This window comes from Chiloscyllium plagiosum, unplaced genomic scaffold (assembly GCF_037043375.1).
Source record: "Chiloscyllium plagiosum isolate Xiang-an unplaced genomic scaffold, Cpla_swu_hap1 HiC_scaffold_47, whole genome shotgun sequence".
Lineage (NCBI taxonomy): Eukaryota > Metazoa > Chordata > Chondrichthyes > Orectolobiformes > Hemiscylliidae > Chiloscyllium > Chiloscyllium plagiosum.
The window spans coordinates 22,228,099-22,249,532 of record NW_028270185.1 but is presented as its reverse complement, the minus strand read 5'-3'; the positions used below and the strand labels follow the sequence as shown (position 1 = coordinate 22,249,532).

At 41.7% G+C, this 21,434-nt stretch overlaps 1 protein-coding gene across 2 annotated transcripts in view; it reads left to right on the top strand.

Annotated features, from left to right (window-relative positions):
• The window catches only part of LOC122542905 (WD repeat-containing protein 62-like), a 179,101-nt gene that overhangs the window by 74,898 nt on the left and 82,769 nt on the right, over positions 1 to 21,434 (top strand). For both annotated transcript variants that reach the window (XM_043681047.2, XM_043681046.2), the window contains exons 14-17: positions 625 to 692; positions 4,964 to 5,085; positions 8,608 to 8,683; positions 14,960 to 15,071. In XM_043681047.2, coding sequence (XP_043536982.2) covers positions 625 to 692; positions 4,964 to 5,085; positions 8,608 to 8,683; positions 14,960 to 15,071 — 378 coding nt within the window. The remainder of the gene's footprint in view (positions 1 to 624; positions 693 to 4,963; positions 5,086 to 8,607; positions 8,684 to 14,959; positions 15,072 to 21,434) is intronic.

Below are 21,434 nucleotides of genomic sequence, written 5' to 3'. Positions count from 1 at the left end.
TAGGTGGAAAAGGAGCTGGCAGGTCGGACAAGTCAGGGGATCGTGTTGCTGGAGGTTAGAAACTAGGATGAGGTGGGGGAAGGGGAAATGAGGAAGCTGTTGAAATCCACATTGATGCCCTGGGGTTGAAGTGTTCCGAGGCGGAAGATGAGGCGTTCTTCTTCCATGCGTCTGGTGGTGAGGGAACGGCGGTGGAGGAGGCCCAGCACCTCCATATCCTCGGCAGAGTGGGAGGGGGAGTTGAAATGTTGAGCCACGGGGCGATTTGGTTGATTGGTGCGGTTGTCTCGGAGATGTTCCCTAAAGCGCTCTGCTAGGAGGCGCCCAGTCTCCCCAATGTAGAGGAGACCGCATCGGGAGCAACGGATACAATAAATGATATTAGTGGATGTGCAGGTAAAACTTTGATGGATGTGGAAGGCTCCTTTAGGGCCTTGGATGGAGGTGAGGGAGGAGGTGTGGGCACAGGTTTTACAGTTCCTGCGGTGGCAGGGGAAAGTGCCAGGATGGGAGGGTGTGTCGTAGGGGGGCGTGGACCTGACCAGGTAGTCACGGAGGGAACAATGGGTTTGGAATTTAACATCTTTAATCTGAATTACTCCTTTTATTCTCCCTTTTTTTTAGCAAACGATAATGTCAAAATGGTTAGCTGTGGTGTTGATAAAAGTATCTATTTCCGTACGGCACAAAAGGTAAAACCCTCACTTTAAGTCCCAGCATTTTTGTGTTGCTTCACTTAAACTTCCTATCTATTTGCTTTTTTATTTTTATGGCAACTTACCTCCTCTCAAGGTAGCCTGAAACATCATTTACATTCAGTGTAATGACCCCATTACTGAATTAATTTACCTGGTTGAAATTCCACAAATGGTTACATTGTGGTATTATCCTGAGTAAAGTCCATTTGATTTTTTTTATTTTATTCAGAATCTGGCCTGAGTTGGAAAATTCATTATGTTGAGTGTTACTGAGAAATATGTTGCTTAACCCACTATATTTTCACCCTTTTTTGTTTTCAACCTCTTCTCTTCTCCTAACCTTGATTTCACGTACAAATGAACTTTTCTAGTTCTCTGCCAGTGTAGCTCTGAAAGTATAGAATGGTTACAGCTCAAAAGAAACCATTTGGCTTGTATCCTTGCTGCCTGTCTTCAAGAACAACCTATCTGGTCCCATTTTTGTCCCACAGTCTTGCAAATATGTTCTCTTTGTATAATTATCCAATTCACTTTAAAAGACTATTTGAATCTCCCTCCTTACATATGATCAGTATTCTGAAAATAATATTCCTCATCATGGTTGCTCCTTTTGCCACAACATAAATAAGAGCAAGAGAATACAGTACCACACGTGGGCTCTGAAGCTACACCACCGCTCAGTAAGATCGATCCTGATCTGATCTTTGGAGCTGAGGCAATTTCCTGTCTGATCCTCAATCTATTTTAAATGAAAGCAAATTATGTGGATGCTAAAAATCTGAAATAACGATCTGTTGGAGAAACTCCAGTCTGGCAGCATCTGTGGAGACAAACAGAATTCATGTTTCAAGTCCAGTTTAACTGTTCTTTGGAACTGAAAGGACCTAGCCAACAGCAGAAAAAAACCACAATTTTCTCAGGTGGAGAAGCAAGATTGAGGGTTCCCAGAGCAAAGACCGAATCTGATGAAGTGCTTATGCCGGAACCATAGATTCTCCTGCTCCTCGAATGCTGCCTGACCTGCTGTGCTTTTCCAGTACCACACTCTTGATAAAGACCAAGTCAGTATTAATAGTAGTAAAGCAGAGATTGATATGTAATATAAGTGTAATTGTTAGGTGTGAAAACAAAGCCAATAAGATGCTGCCAGGAATATAACAAAAACAAAGGACAGATGTCATACTCTGAAGTTGTGGAACTCTATATCGAATCCTAGAGGCTGTAACGTTCCTAAGTGGAAGATGAGGTATTGTTCGTCCAGCTTGCATTGGGCTTCATTGGCAGGCCAAGAACAGAAATGAGAGCAAGGTGGTTTATTTAAATACAGAACACAGGAAAGAGAGAGTGCTTGGTGTGAAAATACCAATCTCTCCCTTAACGTCAGCAAAGCGATAGAGCTGGTCATTGACTTCAGTAAACAAGGTGGAAGGCACACACTTAGCTATGTCAGTGGAGCTGAGATGGAGATGGTTGAGAGTGTCCCTCAGAGTGACGGTCACCATCAACCTGTACTGGTCCACCCACATTGATGTGATGGTCAAGAAAGCACAACAACACCTCTACTTCCTGAAGAGACTAAGGAAATTTGGCATATCCGTAAAAACTCTTACCAATTTTTACAGATGCACCATAGAAAACATTCTATCCAGATGCATCACAACTTGGAATGGCAGCTGCTCTGCCCAGTAATGCAAGAAACTGCAGAGTGGTGAATACAGCCCAGTCCATCTCTCAAGCCAACCTTCCATCCATTGAGTCCAACTATACTTTCTGCCTCAAAAGCAGACGACATAATCAAAGAGTCCACCCACACTGGTTATAATCTCTTCCAACCCCTTCCGTCAGACAGAGGATACACAAGCTTAAACACACAGACCAACAGTTTCAAGAACAGCTTCTTCCACGCTGATATTAGACTTCTGAATGGACCCCTCAAGTTTTAAATTTAATTTTGACCTCACTCTTTGTGCACCTTCTCTGCAGCTGTAACATTCTATTCCTCGCTCTGTTCTATTACCCTAATGCACATTGTATGATGCAATCGCCTGTGCTGGACGCAAAACAACTTTTCGCTAGGTACACATGACAATAGTAAATCAAAATAGCAAGCAACTAGGGACAGCAGTGTCTGTGATCTTTGAGTAGAAAGCTTCAAAGATACCTGACTCTTGAAGAAATTCTTCTTTGTCTTAGTGTTAAAATGTGCCCTCCTTTAAGAGATTCCAGAATGGTATTTAGGCTGCCAAACACCTTCAGAGTCTTGTTTCAGTTAAAACACATTTTTGTTCCTCTGAAGTTAATCCAACCTAATCAACCTTTCCTCAAAACCTGTAACCCAGGAAATCAACCAAGTGAACGTTTGGTGAAAAGTTTCTAATGCAAAAAATGTCCCTCGAGGAGACCAAAACAGTAAGCAGTACTACCCTCGGTCCTGCCAAAGACCACACGGTTTTAACAAAATTTGAAATAGAAACAGGATACTTGAAATGCTTAACAGGTTTGAGTAATACATGCCCTTGCAAAACTTGAATCAATGGGATTCAGAAGATAAACTCTGGTGATTGGAGGCATATAGGAAGATGGTGTGGTTATTGGAGATCAGTCATTTTCAGCTTCAGGAAATCTCTGCAGGAGATCATCAGGATAGTGTCACAGACCAAACAGTCTTCAGCTGCTTCAATTCTCCTCTCCCCCACCCACAAAGAAGTTGGTATGTTCACTGATTGCATAATAACTTGACTAGCTCCATTCATAACTCTTCGGGTACCAAAGCAGTTAGTGTTTGAGTACAATAAGATCGGGACAATATCAATGCTTAGGCTGACAAGTGGCAAGTAACAGTCATACCATCCAAATGGTGGGCAATCAACAACTCCAATAAGAGACAGTCTAACCGCTGCCTCTTGACATTTAATGGTGTTACCATTACGGAGTCCCCTCCTGTCAACATCCTGGGAGTTACTATTGACCAGACACTCAACTGAATTCTCCATATAAACATTGGCTACAAGGGTAGGTCAGATGCTGGGAATCCTTCACTGAGTAACTCACTTCATGACTCCTCAAAACTGCTCACCACCTACAAGACACAAGTTAGGAATGTGATGAAATACTCCCCACTTGCTTGAATAAGTGCAGCTTCAACAACTCTGGAAGCTTGACATCATCCAGGACTCAGCAACCCGTTTGATTGCCACTAACTCCAGAAGCATCCATTCCTCCTCCAAAGCTCAGTAGCTGTAGTGTGTGTTATCCACAAGGTGCATTGCATAAATTCACCAATTCCAAACCTATGACCACTTCTGTCTCGAAGGACAAGGGCAATGGATACATGAGAACACCACCATCTTCCCCTCAAATCCACTCACTATTCTGACTTGGAAACACGATGCTGTCCCTTCATTCCACTGGATCAAAATCCTGGAATTTCCTCCAAAGGACGTTCTCTGGTTCTACCTGCAGCACATGGATTGCAATGCTTCAACAAAGCAGCTCAGTACCCTCTTCACAAGGTCAGTTAGGGATGGGTGATCAATCCTGGTCAGCCAGCAACACCCATCCTCTGAGAGTGAATTTTGTTTTTAAACAGCAGAGAGAAGCTCTTTGTTTAAGTCCAGTGGCACTTTCTTTGAATCTGACTTAAACTGCATTTATATTCCAGCCACCTTGCAATAAATGCTAAAATTCTATTTGACTTGATTACTTTCCCTGAATAGTAACTACTTGTGCTACATGTTGAAAATGCTCAGATCTCTCTGTGCCCATAGCATTCCATTTAAATAACATACTCCAAGATAAGATTAATACCCCCAACACCGCCAAGTTCCACCACTCTTGCAGATTGTTTTAAATTTTTGCAACTGATATTTAAAACTCATTCTGTCCTATCAAATATTAATTCAGCTAATAGTGGGATACTTGGTAGAAAACTTTGAGGGCTTTTTACGAAATGGTTCTGCTTTCAGCAAAAACAGATGACTCATTTGTTGGATAATAGCTTAATCTCCACACACGAAACTGATTTTTGGTATTGCTCTTGATGGTTGCACAGAGCTGCAAGTCTTTTTTTAATAAATGAAAAATTATTGTGTCTCATGTTTGTTTGTTTACATGCTGTTCCTCTCTCCCACAAACTTTTTGCTGGGGGTAATTATTTTTCTTATCTACAGGAATGGTTTGTAATCCAAATCTTTACAGAGCAATGGTCTTGAGAGATCCTAGTACTTGAACTTGTCTTTCAGGCAATATAAATTTTCTTTTGGCAGTCCGTTGATGGAATTCAGTTTACACGAACTCACCATGTAGTTGGAAAAACATCATTATACGACATGGATATTGATATCATGCGGAAATATGTAGCTATTGGCTGCCAGGACAGAAATATTAGGTATGTTTTCTTCCTTTGGTGGGGAAGGGATACATGGTCTCTCTTTCAAAGTGAGAATCTTAGTTTTTGAGATTGAAGCCCTTCTGTTTTTGTTATTCAGTCATGCATCAAGCATTTCTCAAGTCAAATTGTATGACCTAGAGTAAAATTAATTTAGTATTTTGAGTGTTAATGATTAGGTGAAGTATGTCTGGTGACTATAAAAGCACAAGTGTCAATTTACTTAGTGTCTTGAAAAGTTTAAGAAAATGTTGCTGTTCCAGTGTGTTGAGAACATTATCCACCTACTTATCTGTCCTTCAGTTTTACCCTGCCCTATACCATCTGTAACTGACAACATTCCAACAATAATACTGAAGACTTGTGCTCCAGAACTATACACTCCCCTGGCCAAAATGTTCCAGTACAGTGACAACATTGTTATCTACCTGACAATGTTGAAAACTGCCCAAATATGTCCTGTATATGAAAAGCAGGACAAATCCAATCTGGCCAATTACCGCCCCATCACTCTACTGTCAATCATCAATAAGCTGATGGAACAATGCTATCAAGCAGCACCCGCTCAGCAGTAACTTGCTCAGTAATGCCCTGTTTGTGTTCCACCAGTGCCACTCAGCTCTGAACCTCCTTACAATCTTGGTTCAAACATGGATAAAGAGCTAAATTCCAGAGGTGAGAGTGACAGCCTTTGACATCAAGGCTGTATTTGACAGTGTGGCTTCAACGAGCCCTAGCAGAACTGGCATCAATGAGTATCAGGGGACAAACTCTCTAGTGGTTGGAGTCATACCTGATGTAGAGGGAGATGGTCGTGGTTATTGGAGGTCAGTCATCTCCACTCCAGCACATCCATGCAGGAATTCCTCAGGGTAGTGTCCTCGGCCCAACCATCGTCAGCTGCTTCATCAGTGACCTTCCCTCCATCATAAGGTCAGAAGTAGGGATCTTTGCTGATGACTGTACAATGTTCAGTACCATTCACGACTCCTCAGATTCTGAATCAGTCAGTGTCCAAGTGCAGCAAGATGTCGACAAAATCCAGGCTTAGGCTGACAAATGGTAAGTAACATTCGTGCCACACAAGATAAGATTAGATTAGATTAGATTAGATTCCCTACAGTGTGGAAACAGGCCCTTCGGCCCAGCTAGCCCATACCAACCCTCCGAAGAGTAACCCACCCAGACCCATTTCCCTCTGACTAATGCACCTAACACTGTGGGCAATTTAGCATGGCCAGTTCACCTGACCTGCATATCTTTGGACTGTGGGAGGAGACCGGAGCACACAGAGGAAACCCACGCAGGCACAGGAAGAATGTGTGCAAACTCCACACAGACAGTCACCCGAGGCTGAAATTGAACCTGGGACCCTGGTGCTGTGAGGCAGAAGTGCTAACCACTGTGCCACCCTGCCACAAATGCCAGGCTATGACCATCATGAATAAGAGACAATCTAAACACCACCCTTGATATTCAGTGGTGTTACCATCACTGAATCTCCCACTATCGACATCCTGGGTTTTAACATTAACCAGAAATTCTTTGGGACTCACCACATAAACACAATGGCTGCAAGAGCAGATCAGAGGCTAGGAATGCTGCAGCAAGTAACTCACCTCCTGACTCCTCAAAGCCTGTCCATCATCTATAGGTCAGAAGTGTGCTGGGATACTCCCCATTTTTGCCTGGATGAATGCAACCCCAACAGCACTCAAGAAGCTTGACACCCTCCAAGATCAAGCAGCCCGCCTGTTGTCACTACATGCACAAGCATCAATTCCCCCCTCCACCGATGCTCAGTAGCAGTAGTGTGTACTACCTACAAGATGCATTGCAGAAATTCACCACATATCTTCAGACAACACCTTCTAAGCCCCATGAGCACTTCCATCTAGAAGGACAGGGGTAGCAGATATATGGGAGCACACCCACCTTCAGGTTCACCTCTGAGTCACTCACAATCCTGACATGGAAATATATCGCTGTTCCTTCACTGTAGCTGAGTCAAAATTCTGGAATTCCCTCCCTAATGGCATTGTGGGTCAACCCACAGCAGGTGGACTGCAGTGGTTCAAGAATGCAGCTCACCACCACCTTCTCAAGGGCAACTAGTGATGGGCAAAAAATCCTTGCCAACCAACAATGCCCACATCCCACAAAATGAATTAATAAAAAACCGGAAAGGCAGAGCTCAGTTTCCAGTCCCCATCCCCTTGCTGACGTAAAGTCATGAGTTCAATTAGATTCTCTGCCTTACCCTTTATTAGATGTAAAGCTGCAGGTTACATTTAGTATCTGATCTATATTGGCATTCACCTGGTTTCTTATCACCCTCTCGTATTATATAATTTCAGCGTAAATCCTGAGGTTTTTAAACATGGTATTAACGACATCTAACCACTTTCAAATTAGAATCAAAGTGAAGAGTGAATTAACCTAGAAATAAATTTTTCCATAGCTCATTTTGGAAAGTAGTTTGGATATTAATCCCATTTAGAGTGAGGAGGGATCTGATCTGGATGTACAAGTGCAGTGCATTCTATTAATATAGAATACAAGTATATCATTAATGAGCCTGTAGTTTATATCTTGTCCATGTATGGTATTCTGCAATTTTCTTCTGTGCACTGCTTTCCATATGGCAAACATAAGCATGTGACCTGCCAAGTCTAGGGTTGCCAGGATTAGTTTGACATCACTTTCTGTCTGTTAGCAAACATTGTTTCCTTCTTTGGTGGTTCTTCTCTCAACATCTTTCCAACCCCGTCATCCCTAATTTTTGACTGATTATAAGGATGGAAACTGAGGAATTGCTGTTTGTTCTAATTACATTATGGATAAGTGAAGTATCACTGATTTTAGTAGCAAAATGTTATTTTGTGAGCAGAATTACTTGATTGACTCACGACAGAACATTGTGCTGTATAAATGTAAAATGTATTAAGGACTATTGGATGTTACTTCACTCTTGCTTATCTACCTTTTGAATTTAATTAGTTAACAGTTGAATTGTGCAGACGAGGAAGATCGAAGGTGTGATGATTCTTTTTTGCTGATCTTGGCTAGGGTTATAGTAGAATTGGATTCTGACTACAAGACTGGGGAGGGGAAAGCTGAAAACAAAAAAGTAAAGAAGCAATGAAAAATAGTTGAAAAAACCCAGCAGCTCTGGTAGTATCTGTGGAGAGAAAACAGTTATGTTTTAGATCCAGTAACCCTTCTTCAGAACTCCGTTCAGAACAGTGGAAAGATGAACCCGACTTCCTATTCTCAATATTTATCCTTCAATTCTTTACTGCAATAATGGCGGGCAGAATTCAGTCAATCTTTGAAGTTAGAAATGCAAATAACATTGGTAGGTGTTGTTATTTGAAGTTCTGTCTTGACACTACTTACATATAAGTGGCCATGAAATTATTCCCAGTAGTCCAAAATGAAGGAATGAAAAGGAAAGAAGAGAATGTATTTTATCTGATTCCTTTTACTAAAATTAAACTACTTTTTATGTTGACATTGCAGGGTTTTTACCATCGGCAGTGGGAAACAAAAGAAATGTTTCAAAGGTTCACAGAGTGAAGATGGGATCCTGCTCAAAGTAAGGATTACAAGTCTTCACATATGGAATAAAACTTTTTTTTCAATCCCATGTTTTCACTAATTTTACAGAGGATAATAATGCTTTACAAAAATCTATACTACTGCATCCTAAGGTCTTCGAATTGGCTACAAAGATGTTGGATGCATGAGTTGTAATCTTACTGATCAAGAAACTTAAGAACTCAAAAAAAAATTGAGGGATGTGGGCCAAATACAGGAAAATGAGACAAGTACAGTTTACGAAACCTGGTCGACATGGATGAGTTGGGCTAAAGGGCCTGTCTCTAAACTCTGAAGATGTTTGAAGTTCAAAGGCTGAATTGCAGTGTGACTTGCATCAAACATTCCTATGCAGACTTGTGTAATCAAATATGTAACGATCATGTAGTAATAAATATGGACAAATGCAGCACCTATAGTTTCTAAACATGAGTCAAATCTTCCGAGAAGAGGCAATCCCAGTCGGATTACCACTTCACTCTTTTTAACTCGCCCTCCACTGGAACCCCACTTTTCTGGCCTTGATGTCTGATTGGTCTGATCAGTGCAGGGTCAGTGCTCAAGGTCAAAACTTGCGTTTTTGTTTGAACAGCAGTAACAAGTATTCCAAGGCTTAAAGATCCAGAGCCTCATTTATGAGACTATCAAAGTTAGTAAGCTAAGTGGTGTGTTGAATGGAAAGTGATAAGATGATCACTCGTCAAGTGTTTTTGACTGAATTTAGAAGAAGGGTGTCCAGGATTTGGTGAGGTGGTAAGGGGATGCACAGGTAGCTTTATACTTAGCCAGGAGTTGGGGTAGGATTTAATCCCTCCAGTCTTTCCTGGAGACAAGAGAAAGAGGACCAAAATGTTCTGGTACCAAAATTGGATCAGATGAGCAAAAAAAATTATTTGCAAATAATTAATCCACCAATTTCTAGCCTGTGTTCTAGAAAGAATGGAGACAGGAAAGTAGAAATCTATAGATCACAACTTAATATATCATTGGCAAATGCTGGAATTCATTATTACGCAAGTAGCAAGACATTTCAACCCGTAGTATATTTGGACAGAGTCAACTTCCTTTTATGAAAAGGAAAACATGTTTGCCAAATTTTATTGGGGCTCTTTGAGGATGTAACAAGCAGGATAGATTAAAGGGAACCAACAGATGTAGTGTGTGTAATCTTCTGCAAGATACTTGATAAGGGTCCACATAACCCATGCTAAGATTTCATGGTGTTGGATAATATATTAGAAAGATAGCTAGCTCACAAGAAATGAAACTGGGATTTTTAAAAATCAATTATCGGTATTGGTGCTTCAACTATTTATAATTGACATTAATGATTGGGATAAAGGGATCCAGTATTTTGTCACCAATTTTGTTGATTGTTCCATCTGCTTATTTCTTTTGGACTGCCTGACAGTCACCCAGGCCCTTAAGCTGTGGTATGACCGTCTCTCTGAACTTGCAGTCTCTGTAATTCTGAGCCTCTTGAGCATGCTGCAGAGTCTCCAGTTGCCATTTGGACTGTAAATGTGAAGCTCAAATTTCTGCAGCTGGAAGCCTGTCTTGTATATGTGGTCAACTAGGACATTAGTAGGGTCCATGACTTTCCACATCTTACAGGTGCAACATTCCACTTTTCCAATCCTTTCATAAACAATAATAAATGTTCCTAATGTATAAAAAATTTAAATATAGTCCCTGAGATTTTTTTTGCCAACCAATGATCCAATATCAAGTTCCATTCACTCATCACTTCTGTACTCACTGATTTATGTTGGCTCCTGGATAAGCAGTGCTTTGAACTTACCTTTAAAATGTTTATCTCTCTACTTAAATCCATCTAAATCTTTCCCCTTTCTATCTTTAATCTCCTCCAGCTTTGCTAGTTTCCTGTATATTTACACTTGTCTAATTCTAAAGTAACTGAAAATGCTGGAAATGCTCAGATGAGGTTATATCTATGAAGAGCAAAACTAATTTCACGTTTCAGGCCTGACGCCATCTAACTTCAGCCAGTTCCCCATTTTAACTGGCAGCCACCTCTTCAGCTGACAAAACTCTGTGCTATATAGAGAGTCATACAGCATTGAAACAGGCCCTTTGGTGGTCTAGACATGAGTCAGAGAACAAACTACCGTTGGTCATTTGATTTGACTTAATGACTAGCATGTTCCTGTGAAAGTGAAGGAGAAGGATGGCAAGATTTAGTATCCTTGGATGACACATTGAGAGCTGTGTCAAAAAGAGAAAGGAAGCCTATTTAATGTTTAAGAAATTGAAGACCGAGCCCTTGAAGAATACACAGATAGGAAAGAACTCAAACAAGGAATTAGAAGGGCTAAAAAGGGCCTTAAGAAGTCTTTGCAAATCAAGACTAAGGAAAATCACAAAGTATTTTATACACAAGGAGAGAGAGGGAGGCTGGGAAAAGAGTATGTCCACTCGAGGACAAAGGCAATTTTTACACAGAACCAGAGGAAGTGGGTACTATCCTTAACGATACTTTACATTGGTATTCACAAAGATGGATGGTGAGTCTTGAGGAGTATGTTGATATTCTAGGACATGTTGATGTGAAAAAGGAGGTGGTGTTGGGTGTTTTGAAACATATTAAGACAAGCCCCCAGGATCTATCTAGAACGCCAAAAAATGCAGTTGAGAAAATTGCTGGGGTGTTGTTTGAAGGCACAGGAGAAGTCCTCAAGGACTGCAGAATAGCCAACATTGCTCCTTCTGATAAAGGAGGTAACCGCGATAAACTGGGAAATTACAGGCTGGGGAGCCTTATGTCAGTGGTAGGGAAATTATGGGAGAAGATTCTTATAATTTACTCACATTTGGAAAATACGGACTTGTTTGTTACTATTATTGTGTTGACTATTGTCCAGTTCTATGGGATCTCTCCTGTGTCGTCTTATAAGATTTCATTCAAGGCCCCAGCAATTTTCTTGCCTGCTGTATCCTGCATTCTGGGAACTTGTCTACCTTAATGCTTTTCAACACGCACACACATTTGGAATAATATGAATTTCCTAGTGACAGACAGCATGGCTTTGTGCAGAGAAGGTAGATTCTCTCAAATTTGATATCTGCTTTTGAGCAAGTGCCAAAAATGATTGAGAGCAGGGTGGTAGGTGTTGTCCGTATGGTCTTTCACAAGTCTTTTGACAAGTACATCATGGCACGCTGATGCAAAAGGTGAACTCACATGGGAGCCATGGTGAGCTGGTAAAATGGATTTTTTAAAAACTGGCTGAGTCATAAACCGAGTGGTAGAAGGGTGGTTTTCTTACTGGAGAACTGTGATCAGTGGTGGGACCCTGTTGTTTATAATATGTAGAAAATATTTGGAGGAGGCTTGATTATAAGTCTGGATACAACACAGATTGGGGAGCTGCAGATGGAAGGATTGCCAGAGGAGACAGTAGGATATAGATAGGCTGGAGCCTTCAGCAAAAAAAAGTGGCAGATGGAGTTTAGTCTGGACAAATGCAAGGTGTTGCATTTTGGAAGATCTAATGCAGGAGGGAAGTGTACGATAAATGGCAGAACCCTTAGTTGCATCAGCAACTAGAGGGATCCACAGTTCCCTAAAAGTGGCAACATGAATGAATAAGGTAGTCAAGAAGACATATGTCACACTTGCCTTCATCGGTCAGTGCATATAGTCTCAACATTGGCAAGTAATATTGCAGCTGTATACAGCTTTACTTCGGCATATTTGGAATAATGTGTACAGTTATGGTTGTCACACAATTAGAAAGACGTGGAGGCTTTGGAGAGAGTACAGAAAAGATTTACCAGATTATGTTGTCAGGTTTAGAGGGTAATAGCCATGAGGAGAGATTTAGAGACTTGGTTTGTTTTCATTTGAACATCAGAGGCTGAGAGGAAACCTGATAGAAATTTACACAACTGAGAGGCATGAATAGAATAGATAATCAAGTCTTTTACCCAGGATAGAAATATCAGTTAGCAAAGGAAACAGGTTTAAGGTAAAAGGGAGAAAGTTTAAAGGAGTCGAGAGGCAAGTTTTTGATAGAGGGTAGCACTTGTCCACAGCCTACTATGCCCTAGCATTTTAATTGGTTGTTTAGATGCTTACAGAGTAATACAACATGGTAACAGATCCTTTGATTCAATAAACTAGTCCCATCTGTCTACACTTGGTCAATATCCCTCCAAACATATGCTTATCGAAATGTCTTTTAAATGTTATAACTGTACCTGCATCCAGCACTTCCTCTGGAAGTTCATTCCACACACCAACAACTGTGTTTAAAACAAAAATTACCCCTTATGTCTTTTTTTAATCTTTCTCTTCTCATCTTAAAAATATACCCCCTAGTCTTGAAATCTCCCACCCTAGGGACAAGACACCTGCCTTACCTATATCCTTAATTATTTTGTAAACCTTTTTAAGGTCAATCCTCAACCTCCTGCGCTGCAGTGAAAAAAATCCCAGCCTTCCCAGCCTACCCAGCCCCTCTTTTATATCTCAAATCCTGCATTCCTGGCAGCACCCTGGCAAATCTCTTCTGATCTCTCTCCAGCTGCTTAATACCCTTTCTCTAACAGGAAGACCAGAATTGGAGACAGTACTCCAGAATAAGTCTCACCAATGTACTGTACAACGTCAAGGTAACATCTTAAATGCTGTGAGAGTATCTGCCTCCACCACCCTCTCAGCCAGCATGTTCCATGTTTCTACCGCCCTCTGGTTGAAAAAATATTCTGCAGATCCCCTCTAGCCTTTACCTTAAACCTATGCCATATGGTCTTAGACACATCTGACATGGGAGAAAGATTCTCATGATCTACATTGTATATGCCTCTTAAAATATTGTATATCTCAATCAGACTCAAACCACCACACCCTACTCCCAACCCATCCCCAAACTTAGTCTCCTCTGCTTCAAGGAACACAAACCTAACTTATTCAGTCTCTCCTCATAACTGGACTTTTCATCCCTGGCAACTCTCCTCCACTCTCCAGTATGATCACACCCTTCAAATAGTGTGGCAGACAGAACTGAACACAGAATACTGTGGCCTAACCAATGTTTTAGAAAATTGCAGTAAAACCTTCCCTGCTCCTGTATTCTATGCCTTGGCTAATGAAGGCAAGCAACCCATATTCACCACTCCTATCTATTTGTGCTGACACTTTCAGGGATCTATGGACAGGTACTGTTCTTCAGTACTCCCAAGGGGGCCTACCATTCATTGTGTATATCATTTCGTATTAGACCTCCCAAAATGTGCCATCTCATGCTTATCAGGATTAAATTCCATCTGCCATTTCTCTGCCCAATTTACCAGCTGATCAATATCAGACTGCAGCCTGAGGTCATCCTGCTCACTACCAATAAAGGAAGGAAAGCCCACTGTGTCCAACTTTCAGCTGCTCCTTGAAACCTATCTCTTTGACCAAATGTTTAGTCATCTGGTCTTTTTTGTGGTTCAGTGGCAATTTTTAATAACAGTCCTGTGAAACACCTTGCGCAGTTTTTGTTACCTTAAAGACACTATCTAAATGCCAGTTATTGTTCAGTCATTTTATCTTTTAAAAATTATGATGGGATTCCATTTAAGAGTATGCATATATTTGCAGCATTAAGTAGCTCCCCCAAAACAATTTGAAAACAGCACCAATGGTATATTTCAAAAGCCATAAAGGTTGTTCAGATTTGGTTTGCAGTCTTGATGTGTCATTTTCATAGCTTCATATTATTCTTTCCATCTGCTGAAATCAGACTAGATTGTTCAGTCTACTTGATCTATGAGCAAATTTTGTACTGTTTATTTTCCTGCATCATCTGACAGCTCCCAACCCACATGAGTTGTCATTAGACGATCATTAGAAGTATTTGCTTTTACAAAAGGAAGATTGAGCTGGGGCATCTTTACTGTTACAGTAATGGAAGCAAATTTGAATGCAAATAAATTTGAGTAAAGTGCCCTTTGTCTTTTTGTATTCTGTTTTTTTAATATTATTGCTTTTGTAAAAGATTTGAAAAAGTTTTTTATAAAAATGTTTTTTAAAAAATACTCTTTGTAGAGGAAGTAATTGGCTTCTGTGGTACACAATGTTGACATTCAAAACAATTACATTTTTTGGTCTTCAATTGGTAATTTTAAAAATTGTCTGTATTCTTTTACGTTAGTGGCCTTTGAATTATTAATTTGGCAACACAAATAAACATGGTGGATTTCTCTTTTGAGTATTTCAAACTTTAGTTGAGGTACCCAACATATTTTTGTCTGCTTTGGTTTCTAGGTTCAGATGGATCCCTCTGGAACATTTGTAGCCACTAGTTGTTCAGACAAAAATATTTCCATCTTTGACTTCTACACTGGGGAATGTGTAGCCAGCATGTTTGGCCATTCAGGTACTCCTTACATTAACCCACAGATCAGCATTATTTAACTTTTCTGTATTTTCAAAAACATTGAATTTTAAAAATCCTTAGACATAGCTTTTCTTCCTTGGTGAATATCCGTACCATATCCGCCATATGGAAGAAATGTGTGATTCTTCAATATGGATGTTTTTCAGTGATGAAACCCACTGTCAGCTAATTGCTACAGCCATGGATGGAATGCATGCCCTACAGAAATTACCAAAGCTTCTTAAAGAATACCTGACAAACTTAGAACCACAATAATCCAGAAGGACAAGGACAGCAGATACAGTCAGTTCTTCTGTAAGGTGTTAATTGCTTTCATGTGGACCCCACATTATAGAAAAATCATGCTTTAGAAACAGTGCTTAAAGTGTTGCCAATGTAGTTGCATTACAGTCTATTTTAAAACCTGTAACACCTATTTTAAAAGTTCAAGCTTTAGAAAAAGTGACGTCAATTCATCAATCGTGTTACAGCGAGTTATAGCAGCAGCACCTGTGCATGCGAACACAGCAACCTGCAAATTCTCTTCCAAACCATTTCATTCCTTCATTGACAATAGTTTAAAATCCTGAACTCCCCATCTAATAGCAGGGTGGGTGTAACATCAGCAATTCAAGAAGGAATTCACATTTTATCAAGGGCAGTTAGTGTTAGATTGTAGGAGTTTATGATCACAATTATGTAATAGGCAGTTGGTCATTTGTAAGCAATTTCAGATAATTTGAATTTTAACAGCAGCAATTTAGATATGATGCATTATTTAATTGGACAAAGAAATTATACAATTATGAAAAAAACATGTTAAAGAAGACAAATAGGCTTTCAGCGCAGAATGTGCTGGCTCACTTGTGAAGGCAGCATCTGGCTGTCTAGCTGAAGCATTGGGGATCTCTTGCCTGAGTCTTCCTGTGATATCCCAGATTGGTGTGTGAAGAAGGGATGAAATCTGGCTTTGACCCAGATTTTCAATATGTCTCTGATTACAGTGGACGTTCTAGAGGACTGGAGGGCAGCTAATGTGGTTCCACTTTTCAAGAAGGGTGCTAGGGATAAGCCAGGGAATTACAGACAAGTGACTCTCACATTCGTGGTCGGGAAACTATTGAAAATCCTGACGAAAAGAATTAATCTCCAACTGACTAAGTTTGATCAGGGACTGTCAGCATGGCTTTGTCACAAGATCGCACCTAACAAATCTTTGAATTTGTCGAGGAGGCGACCGACTGTTTAGATGAAGGTAGTGCAGTCCATGCAGTTTATATGGATTTCAGCAAAGCCTTTGACAAAGATCCAAATGGGAAACTGATGAAGATGATCAAAGTATGGAGAATCCAAGGTAATTTGGCAAGATGGGTCCAAATTGGCTTAATGGTAGGAGATGGAGGATGACGGTTGAAATTTGTTTGTGTGACACCTGGTGTGCAGTTGCATATGACTGGCATCCATGCTGGGTCTCTTATTGTTCATGATGGATACATGTATATAATAGATAAGAATGTGGGGCGATCTGAAGCTTGTGGGTCGCACCAAGGTTGGCTGATGGTTATAGTGAGGAAGAAGGTCTTAGATTACAGGAAAATGTAGATGGGTTGGTCAGAAGGTCAGATCAGTTGGAAATGAAATTTAGGGTCGAGAGTGTGGTGCTGGAAAAGCACAGCGAGTCAGGCAGCATCTGAGGAGCAGGGGAATCGACGTTTCGGGCATAAGCCCTTCATCAGGAATGAGGCTTGTGGTTGAGAGATAAATGGGAGAGGGGTGGGTTTCAAGGTTAAGATTTCCTGCAGGCATTCCAGGCAGTGCATTCCATATTCCCACCAACCCCTGGATAAAAAAAATTTGCTCAAATCCCCTCTAAACTTCTGCCCTTCACCTTAAAAGTTATGCCCTCTTGGCATTGACCGTTCAACAAAGGTAAACAACAGCTTCCCACCTATCCTGTCCATGACCTTCATAATATTAGAAGATTAGAATCCCTGCAGTATGGAAAAAGACCCTTCAGCCCAACAAGTCCACACCGACCCTCCGAAGAGTAACCGACCCTCCGAAGAGTAACCCACCCAGACCCATTCTCCTACCCTCTATTTACCTCTGACTAAGGCACCTGACACTATGGGCAATTTACCATGGCCAATTCACCTGACCTGCACACTGACTGTGGGAGGAAACCGAAGCACCCAGAGGAAACCCACACAGACACTGGGAGAATGTGCAAACTCCACATACCTAGTCACCCGAGGCAGGAATTGAACCCAGGTCCCTGGTGCTGTGAGGCAGCAGTGCTAATATCTGAGCCACCATGCCACCCCACAAAGCCCTATGCACACCTCAATCAAGTTCCCTCCCCAACCTTCTTTGCTCCAAAGAAAGCAACCTGAAACTGTACAACATCTTTGAGCTAAAACAATCCAACTGAGACAATATGCAGCCTCTCCAGTGCAAATATATCCTCTTACAGTGTGGCAACAGGAGGTGCACAAAGTACTCCAAATGTGGTCTCACCAAAATTTTGTGCAGTTCCAACATAACCTCCTTGATCTTAAAATCTGTGTGACAACTGATAAAAGTAAGTGTCCTATGTCTACTTAACCATCATTTTAATCTGCTGTCTTCAGTGATTAGTACTCCCACGTCTTGCTAATTTTTCCAAAGTGCATCACTTCACATGATCAGGGTTAAATTTCATTTGTTAGGAGAAAGTGAGGACTGCAGATGCTGGAGATCAGAATTGATATGGTGGGTGATGGAAAAGCACAGCTGGTCAGGCAGCATCCAAGGAGCAGGAGAATCAACGTTTTAGGCATAAGACGTTCATCAGGAATGAGGCTTGTGGGTCAGAGCTGAGAGATAAATGGGAGGAGGGTGGGGTTGGGGGGAGGTAGCTGGGAAAGCGATAGGTGAGAGAGAAGGTGAAAGGTCAGAGGGGGCAGTGATGGATGGGTCTGGAGGGCAGTGCCAATCTGGATATGGGATATGTGGGGGAAGGGGAAATGAGGAAGCTAGTGAAATCCATATTTACCCCGTGTGGTTACAACTCCCAAGGCAGAATATGGTGTTCCTCCTCCAGGTGTCGGGTGGTGATGGTTTGGCACTGGAGGAGGCTTAGCATCTGCATGTCCTTGACAGAGTGGGAGGGGGAGTTGAAGTGATCTGCCATGGGGTGGTGGGGTTGGTGTGAGCGAGTGTCCCAGAGATGTTCTCTGAAACGATCCGCAAGTAGGCAGCCTGTCTCCCCACGTAGAGAAGACCACACCGGGTGCAATGGATGCAGTAGATGACATTGGGAGAGGTATAGGTGAATTTCTGAGACATGGAAGGATCTCTTGGGGCCTTGGACGGAGGTGAGGGGAGTGGTTTTCTCACCGGTTTTGCACTTGCTACGGTGGTACGGAAAGATGCCAGGAGTGGGGTGTGGGCTGATGGGAGGGTATGGACCTAATGAGGGAGTTGCGGAGGGAATGGTCTTTTCGGAATGCTGATGGGGGTAGAGAGGGAAATATATCTCTGTTGGGTCTGTTTGGAGGTGGCGGAAGTGGTGGGGAATGATACTCTGATGTTGGGGTCCATTTAGAGGTGGCAGTAGTGGCAGAGGATGATGCTTTGATGTTGAGGTCCGTGTGGAGGATGACCCCACCACTATCAGCATTCCGAAAAGACCATTTCCTCCGCGACTCCTTCGTCAGGTCCAACCTCCCCAACCACCAGCCCACACCCCACTCCTGGCACCTTTCCGTGCCACTGCATGAAGTGCAAAACCTGTGCCCACACCACTCCCCTCACCTCCGTCCAAGGCCCCAAGGGATCCTTCCACATCAGTCAGAAATTCACCTGCACCTCTCCCAATGTCATCTACTGCATCCATTGCACCTGGTGTGGTCTCGTTTACATGGGGAGACAGGACACCTTGCGGATCGTTTCCAAGAACACCTCTGGGACACCCGCACCCACCAACCCCACCATGTGGCTGAACACTTCAACTCCCCCTCCCACTCTGTTAAGGACATGCAGGTCCTGGACCTCGTCAGCACTTTTAGCCAAGTGCTGGATAATGGAATTAGTGCAGACTGATCAATGCAGATTCGATGTGCTGAAGGGCCTCTTCTGGAGAAGTTAGATGCTGACGAGAACTGCTGCCTATGAAGATCACCTGTTGAGGAACAGTCTCTGATCCTCATCACTTGTTCATATACCCTATTTCTAGGTGTCAATGAATTGCTAGAATGTTTTTAATCAATGCCATAGGCAGATACTCGTGTCTGTTGTCCCTTTGCCCACCTCAATTTAAGATCGTACGGTCTCGGAGCAGAAGCAGGTTATTCACTCCATCAAACATGCTCAGCCTTTCAATATGATCACGGCTGATCTAATAATCTGCCAATTCATTTTCATGCCTTGTCCCCACAATCCTTGATTCTCTTGCAGATTAAACATTTATGTCTCTGCCTTGAACGTACCTAATGACCCAGTCTATATACTGTTTCACTATCCTCTTAGAAGACATTTCTCCTCTAGTGTGTTTTATATGGTGACTCCTAACTGAGAGTTTATGCCTTCTGAAACCCCACAAGGGGAAGCAACGTTTCCACATTTTAACCTGTCAAATCTCAAGAATCTTGTATGTTTCAGTAAAGTTGCCTCTCATTCTTCTTGCTTCTCACATATTCAACCTCTCCTCATCAGACAGTCCTTTATCCTGAACCTTCCATGAATTGCTTTCAATGCCCGTATATCTTTGTGTATGGGGATCAAAACTCTCTGCAGTCTTCAGCTGTGATCTGATTGGTGTCTTATCTGGATTTAGGAAAACCTCCCCATTTTAAGATTTAATTCCCTTTAAAATGAAAACATTCCATTGCCTCCTGAACTTGTATGCTAGCATTTTGTTGATTTATGTATGAGGACTCCCAAATCCCTCCAATCTTGTAGGGTTCTGCAGTCTTTCTCCATCGCCAGTTGCCCAGAGGGCAGTTAAGAGTCAACCACATTACTGTGGATTTGGAATCACAAGTAGGCCAGACCTGGTAAGGATGGCAGTTTCCCTCCCTAAACGATATCACTAACTTTTCCCAACAATAGACAATGGATTTATTAGACTCTTAATTTCAGATTTTTATTGAACTTAAATTCTACCATCTGTTATGGTAGGGTTTGAACCTGGGTCCCCAGAACATTATCTCTGTCCAGTGATAATTCCACGAGGCCATCATCTCCCAGTGATCATGGTACATTCACTTTCTTCTTCTAAATCATTAATATGTTTTGTAAATAACTGTGGTATTGGCATTGATCCTGTGGTACTATACTCATTACAGGACTCCATCCTGAAAATGTTCTCCTTAACCCAACTCAGTCTTCTATTCATCCTCTATCCATGATGATATATAACCTGTAACACCAGAGGCTGTTATCTTTATTAAATAGCCTAATGTGGGGTACTTTATCGTATGTCTTCTGGAAGTCCAAACATATCACATCTGCTATTTTCCTCTCCATTGATCTTGTTATCTCCAGAAAGAACTCCTAATAAATTTATCACGCTTTATTTCACCTTTGTAAAGCTGACACTGATCGATCAGATTGTGCATTTCTAACGCTTGACTATTATACATTTTATAATACATACTAACATTTCCCCAATGACTAATGTTAAGCTCACTGCTTTATAGTCAGACATTTTTGTCATCTTATGATTTTATAAAAAGTTATTGCATTGGCAGTTTTCCGACCCTTTCAGACTTTTCCAGAATCAAAGGATTCTTAGGAGATTACCCTCAGTGCATCCACGAGATCTCTGTAGCTGCTACTTTTAATATCCTACAGTGCATCTCATCAGGTCCAGGAGACCGATCATCTTTCAGCTCCATTCGTTTCCCCAGCACTTTTTCTCGACTGATCGTTATTGCATTTATTACTTTTCCTCCTTTGCCCATTGATTTATTTAGTATCTTAGGAATGCTAAAATTTAGGAATTACTGTCTTCTGCTATGAAGATTGCTGCAAAGTGTTTATTCAACTCCTCTGCCTTTTTTTTAGATTAGATTCCCTACAGTGGGCTGAAAGGCCTGTTTCCACAATCAGTCCACACTGACCCTCTGAAGAGTGACCCTCTGAAGAGTAACCCACTTAGACCCATTTCCCTCTGACTAATTGACCTAACACTATGGGGAATTTAGCATGGCCAATTCACCTGACCTGCGCATCTTTGGACTGGTGGAGGAAACTGGAGCATCAGGAGGAAACCCACGCAGACACTAGGAGAATGTGCAAACTCCACACAGACAGTCACCTGAGGCTGGAGTTGAACCTGGGACCCTGGTGCTGTGAGGCAGCAGTGCTAACCACTGAGCC